The 6,966-nt window shown below is 39.1% G+C and overlaps 1 protein-coding gene across 1 annotated transcript in view; it reads left to right on the top strand.

The window, feature by feature from the left end:
• The window catches only part of IL18RAP (interleukin 18 receptor accessory protein), a 41,167-nt gene extending 39,398 nt beyond the window's left edge, over positions 1 to 1,769 (top strand). The window contains 4 exon segments of the mRNA XM_006870733.1: positions 413 to 586; positions 1,358 to 1,667; positions 1,669 to 1,714; positions 1,716 to 1,769. Coding sequence (XP_006870795.1) covers positions 413 to 586; positions 1,358 to 1,667; positions 1,669 to 1,714; positions 1,716 to 1,769 — 584 coding nt within the window.
• Positions 1,770 to 6,966: the final 5,197 nt, after the last annotated feature.

Genomic DNA, 6,966 nt, shown 5'->3' with positions numbered 1-6,966 from the left:
CCAGTATGAGCAACACATCTTGATTGCATGTTTGATCGATTTCAGATTGAAGAAGTTGGTAGAATTCTTCTATTTCATCTTCACTGGCTTTAGTGGTTGTTGCATAAATTTGAATAATAGTGGTATTGACTGGGCTTCCCTGTATAGGGCTTCATAGTAGGCCCCAGACATTTGATATAATCGAAGTAAAACTGAAGTCACTTCATAAATTAGAATTATGCTTTGTATAGGCAATCAGTACTACTCTGCAGCATGACTTTTAAAATTGATACAGCTCCTCTTTTTTAAAGAAAACTAAAAAATTCAATGAAAATCTTAAACCTTAATTTTTATTCATTTATTATACATGTAAAGTATATGTATGTGTATCACCATAGTATAACTAATCATTTTTGATTGTTTATCTTTTCAGATAAAAAGGAATTTGATGCTTTTGTATCCTATGCAAAATGGAGCTCATTGGAGAGTGAATTCACTTCATCTCTGAGTGAGGAAAACTTGGCTATTAATCTTCTGCCTGAAGTTCTGGAAAACAAACATGGATACACATTGTGTTTATTAGAAAGAGATGTGGTCCCAGGAGGAGGTAAAATCTATACGCCAAAACATAATATAGAGCAAAAGGGATAGTTATATGTAAGATCTCCTGGAATTTTTTGGTTATTCTTTCTATTGGGATATACAATATTGGGAAGGTTTTATGAGGTTAGAACATCCTGGGCAATAGCATAGAAAAAGATGTGTTCCGTAGACATAACCCATCCTCAAAACACACATACACACACATATACACAAAACCATCTCAGAACAAAAATATTGGGTCTTAGGGATGCCTTCCAGCCCAAAGATCCTGGTTCCTTGTTAAGGAATTGCCTCTGTTACCCTGCACAAGTGGTTTCCTGCTTACTGGAGACAGTATCCTATACTTCTAGCTTAGTTGTGGGGAACACTTAGCCCTGGATCAAGCAGGCTCCCAGGCCCTGACCATACTCCGATCAATCTGTGAGATGTCCAGTCCTGATGCTGCCTCCCAGATAGCACTTCCAAGGAATTTGAGACATTCTGTCCTTTCTGTATCTCCCAGTTACCTTGTGCCAAAAACTTTGCTCCTAGTGGAACTGACAATGTGGGGAGACAGAATACAAGGAAAGGAATATAAAATTGAGAGTCATTAGATGTTAGAATACATTTTCAACTGTCGATTAAAAAAATGATCTAGTAAACAAAGTTTTCTCTCCTCCTTACTCATAAGCTTGCATAGCAAGGGGCTCTCTGGATGGATTGTGATAATCAAACTTCTTGTAATTCAAAGTTTAATGATGACAATTTACAAGTAATTAAATTCTTTTTTTCCTAGTGTATGCAGAAGACATTATACGTATTATTAAGAAAAGTAGAAGAGGAATATTTATCTTGAGCCCCAACTATGTCAATGGACCCAGCGTCTTTGAACTTCAAGCAGCAGTGAATCTTGCCTTGACTGATCAAACACTGAAACTAATTCTAATTAACTTCTGTTCCTTCAAAGAACCAGAGTCTCTACCTCATCTTGTGAAAAAAGCTCTCTGTGTTTTGCCTACCATCACCTGGAAAGGCTTAAAATCAATTCCTCCCAGTTCCAGATTTTGGACACAAATACGTTACCACATGCCTGTAAAAAACTCAAGAATTTCTATGAAATCATCTCAGAATGACCCCAATGATATTTTCATTAGGAAGGACTTGGTAAGTCAGAAACCACTAGGAGGTGCTCCCAACCTAAGAAATAGTGGCAACAGGTGCTCAAAGACCCCCCCTTCACATATATGATAGTAGAGATGAAGGATAGAATCCACAGCACTAATTGGAATGATGTAAAATTGAACATGTCTTCTGCCAGCATCAAGCAAGCTTGTCACACACTAGGATAAAATTAAGGCTGCAGCTTAGAACCTTTGGTTTTTACAAGTAGACCTCCCACCCCACTGCTGTTGAGTCAATTCTGGCTCATAGGGACTCTGTATAGGGTTTCTGAGGTCATAAGTCTTTATGGGAGCAGAAAGACTCATCTCCCTCCATGGATTGGTTGCTGGATTTGTCTAAGACTCCTGGTGTGGTGCTGTATGATAAGTACTGGACTACCAACCACAAGGTGGATGGTACAAGTCCATCAGTTATTCCTCAGAAACCTGATACCAGATTGCTATGAGTTGGAACCAACTTGATGGCACACAACATTGTGGTTAGCAGTCTAGAGCTTATCCCACCAAGGTTCCTTGGAGTGGACCCAGAGAAGACAAATTCTCTAAAACATTGTACATATCCCCTAACATGTTCCTGTTGGTATGAGCAGAGTCAGAAGGTACAGTCACTTCTGTCTTGTGGCTGTGAACTGTCATGTCTACTGTAAAGCGAAATTCATAAAGCTCTTTTTGAACAAAATTGCAAACTTAAATATAAATCCATTTTTGTTGAGTTAGTTCATTTTTATCCAACTGCTTATTTGGTACTAAATGTCTGTTCTTCTGAGAAGCTCCTATTAACTGGGTGTATTCTAGAAGCCATAAACAACTAAGAGAATATTTTCTTTGTAGTCAAACTAGGAAAAATACACCCTACCTCAGGGGTTTTAACACAGATACATTAGTGCAAAATGACCATAAGAAATATTCCTTTCATGGTTAAAATATAAAGAAAAAAATCTCAAGAAACAGCCTGTAACTGATTAAAATACCTAAAAGGGGTTCTAGAACTTGTCCAGTGAAATAGGCCTCTTGTGGAGCATTTGCAGAATATAAAATTTTAGGTGGAATCCTGAGCCCCATCTAGAACCTTCTGAGGTGGGACATTCCCACTAGCAAGGGCAAGCAGGCCAGCCTGGAACAGCTAGACAAACAGAAGAGACATCTTCAAAGAAAGATCATCAGGAAAAACCCTAAACAAAAATGGTAGTATGACTTGCTACTACTAGAATAAGCAAGCTATTTGCTGGGAAGCCATCAAAGACAGCAATCAAGTCCCTTCAGGACAAACCCCACTCTAAGATGGAAACTCAAAGGGAACACATGAGCAGACATGTAAGCTTGCTGGTGACCACATTGGTCTACTGGTGAGAGGAAGAGGGGGAAAGGCAGCAATGAAGAAATTGGCTGAGTTCAACCACAGAGAGGAGAGAGAGAAGAGAAGGGCTGGTTGGCCCAAAGTGTAGTGAGACCTGGGGACACTTGAGCCCATGAACAAGGACATAGCCATAGAGGGCTAGAGCTGAGAGTGAAGCTCCAGCTGATATGAAGTGAGGGTGGATGCACAAGAACACCCAAACTTGTAGACAGTACCCATTTGACCTAGCTTTGATGCCTTGATAATCAGAACTTGACCAGAGGAAGATTAAAAACAAGACAAAAAAATAAAAAAAAATAAAAAATCCCACCAATTTTTGATAAAGGAAATGAGGGTAAATTGCTACAATTTGATGACTTGACCTATACTCATGAAGATAGTAGCTCAAAATACCAACTGATAGGGAAGGAGTCTTCACATCAAGTATCAATGCTATCCCCTCTGTATATAGGGTAGATAGGGATGGGCAACTTAGACATTGGCTACCTAAAATGAGGGTGTGATAAAGACTCAAAGTGATTGGTTTACAAGGTTTCAAGAGGGAGTTTAGTTTAAGAGTGTGTGTGTGTGTGGGGGGGGGGCAGAAACAGAATCCCCATTGACTAGTTTTCATCTTGTCTAGATAGGTCTGGTAAAAAGAGGAGGATAAGATTCTTATGATTCAATGGTGAGTAATAGTTATCATGACTAATTGTGACTTTCACAATGGTAAAGGTAGAAGCTTTGTAACAAAAATGGGGAAGTAGTTAATCTGACAGAAACAGAGGATCCTAGGACCATCAAGGGAGAAGAGCACAAGTGGAATGTGGGACCTTATCTAGAGAAGCAGCAACACCAGAGACAGAGGCAGAGATGGGGACATGGAGAGAGGGAGCAGCTGAGGACTCCAGATTCATGGAAAGAGAGGGACTGAGAGCTGGCTGCCAGGAAGAAGGCTTGCAGAATGTGCCCTTTGGTGGTTTAATGATTATATATGCCTGACTGTTTAAAAAAAAACAACAAACTAAAATGAATAGAGAGAAACTCTGTTAACTGATGGTACATGGAGGGGATTATAACCATTGTAATAAAACAACGTATATGACTTGTTGAATGTAAAACTGATGATCTGCCCTATAAACTTTCACTCAATTCACAATAAAAACTTAAAAAGAAAGATCTCAAGAAACATCCTTGAACTGTTAACTAAGTTTTCTAGACAACCAAGATTTCACTCAAGCAAACAATTTCTAAAGAGTCTTGTTGTTAATTCTTATTACCAGCCCTAGCCTCAAAGGATGTCTTCCATAAACTCATACATTTATATGACCGATTCTGAAAGTATACATTGAAAGCATTCTAATTCTATGATTGTAAGCTTTATGGTCCTTTTATAAACCTTTCTCAACCCTAACCCATCCTACTGTGACCTCAACCAAAAATTAACAACAGAAAAATGGTATTATAATTTCTTTGTTTCATGGTATCTATCTGTGTGAGAATATTTTACTTGAAATCATCAATTCTCACTTGTACAGACTGATGTCTTCCTACATCTGGATGTAACAATTTGTTCTTTTCCTGAATAAATTCTTTAAAATTCTTTTTTTTTTTATCGAATGAGTGTATTCTTCACTACAACACTACTAAGTTTTGTACATATGACTTTATGTATATTTTAATCAAATAAATATTATTTTATGTTCCTGAGCATCACAATAGTTTGCTTTTTGCTATTAACTGAAATGTTGTTGGTTCAAAGTCACCTGGCAGTACCATGGAAATAAAACCTGACAATTAGCTCTTGTAAAAATTACAGCCAAGAAAACCCTATAGATTTTCAATTCTATGTTGCCATGAGTCAACATGAGTTGATTGCAATGGGTTGAGTGTAGAATGGAGTCCTGGTTTGGCACTGTGGGCTAATACATCAGACTGCAAAGCCATTTGCAGTGGTTCAAACTCACAGCTGCTTCTTGGAAACCATATACAGGGTTGCTATGGGTCAGAATCGACTCGACGGCACTTAACAACAACAACAAATGCTGCCTAAAATTCTCTGTAAGGAAAACAGTTCTCATTCCATGTTCACTCAATGACTCTGGATCATGGAAAGCAAGTCGGAAAAGCAAAGTACAAGTGAACAAGGAACAGACAGGACTATGGTTATTTTCTGCTGTATTTTTATGGGAAGGGCCTCTTCAGGATAAATGAACTAGGGGAGGGAACCCCTTTGTTGGGGTCAATGTAGTTCTAGGCCAATACACAATATTTGGGGAGAACAGTAGTGCTCATTTCTTCCTTGGACAGAGTCATTTGTGCAGGGCTTGACATACACAACCTGCTTCAGGTATACTGAAAGTAGGAACCAACTGAGCCAAAAATATTAGGCCAGTGAAGAAGTAAAGAATGGACTAGCAATTAAGTACAAAGTAGAAAAGCAAGAGTCTGTTAGTCTAGGACTATGGTGGTGGCTGTGTGCCATGAGTCGGTTCCGACTCGTAGTGACCCTGTACAGGGTTTCCAAGGCTGTAAATCTTTATGGGAGCAGAAAGCCTTATCTTTCTCCCATGGAACAGATGGTAGTTTCCAACTGCTGACCATAAGATTAGCAGCCCAATTCATAACCACTATAGTATAGGACTATGTTGTTGTTGTTGTTATGTGCCATCGAGTCGGTTCCGACCCATAGCGACCCTGTATAGGGTTTCTGAGGGTGTAAATCTTTACGGGAGTAGAAAGCCTCATCTTTCTCCCGCGGAGCAGCTGGTAGTTTCGAACCGCTGACCTTAAGGTTCGCAGCCCGATTCGTAACCACTACGCTACCAGAGCTCTGGGAAATAAGAATTATGTTATTTGTAGGTTATGTAGGGTCAGTTCTTACTCATAGAGATTCCATTTAAAAAACAGCAAGACTGGAACTTAAGTTGACCTTTAGTCTGAGTCATTTGCCTCTGGAGGCAGACACTAGTTTTGCGTGTTTCCTGACCTTAAAGTCTCAGTTTAAATTCTCCTAAATAGTAGAGTTGATATGCTAGAGTGTCAATTAGTTATTCATCATGGTCAAGCTTAATTTCATTCTCATAAGTTTGTGTTTCTTTGTGTGAGTTCAACAGTCTGCTTTAAAAAGTAGTGTACTAGTCATATATGGATAAAAGACCTTCACACTCAGTCTTTTCTGATGGAAATGATCCATCATTTGAGCAATTAAAAAAAAAGCAACTTCTAGTTCTGGACTGACTGACTTACTACGGTGCCATCTCCAGGAATCTGAATATGATCTAGGTTTGAAGTGGATAATACTTAGTGTCATCTGGTCACTGTTTGGTGCCTGTGTGAAAATGCTTTTCTGCTCTTTCTGCACAGAGGCACCCACATCATAGAAACCACTGTGGTTTTGGCACCAACCAACATCCTTGTTGGAAATTTCAGTGATAAACTTAAAGATGAGTTGTAGGGTATAAATTATTCTTGAAGGAAGTTTCTTTTGGGAAGGATCATTATAGAGTCTCAGCAGGGAAGAACCCACACTGTAGTTGTGCCATTGTGCTATGGCAATGACCAGGATCTCTGAGATTTTGCCAGCTACTCTCTGAGATCTGAGACTCTGAAACCACTTTGGCCAGTATATCTAGGTCTAAGCTTTCTAAGATAGAGACTGCCATAACTGAGGTACCCAGAAATTCGGAGTTTTGTCCTTTGCTTTGCAGGGACTCAAATTGAACTCCAACACAAGGGAGAAATAGCTAGCTCAAATATTTACAGAACACACTCTCTATAGGTTGATAGAACTGGAGCTCTAGCAACACTGTGATAATTATTAGACTATTAACTGCAACGTCAGTGGTTCAAACCCACCAGCTGCTCCTAGGGAGAAAAATGAGGCTG

This window comes from Chrysochloris asiatica, unplaced genomic scaffold (assembly GCF_000296735.1).
Source record: "Chrysochloris asiatica unplaced genomic scaffold, ChrAsi1.0 scaffold00150, whole genome shotgun sequence".
NCBI classification, from domain to species: domain Eukaryota; kingdom Metazoa; phylum Chordata; class Mammalia; order Afrosoricida; family Chrysochloridae; genus Chrysochloris; species Chrysochloris asiatica.
The sequence above is the reverse complement of the archived record's forward strand: the minus strand, read 5'-3'. Positions and strand labels throughout refer to the sequence as shown.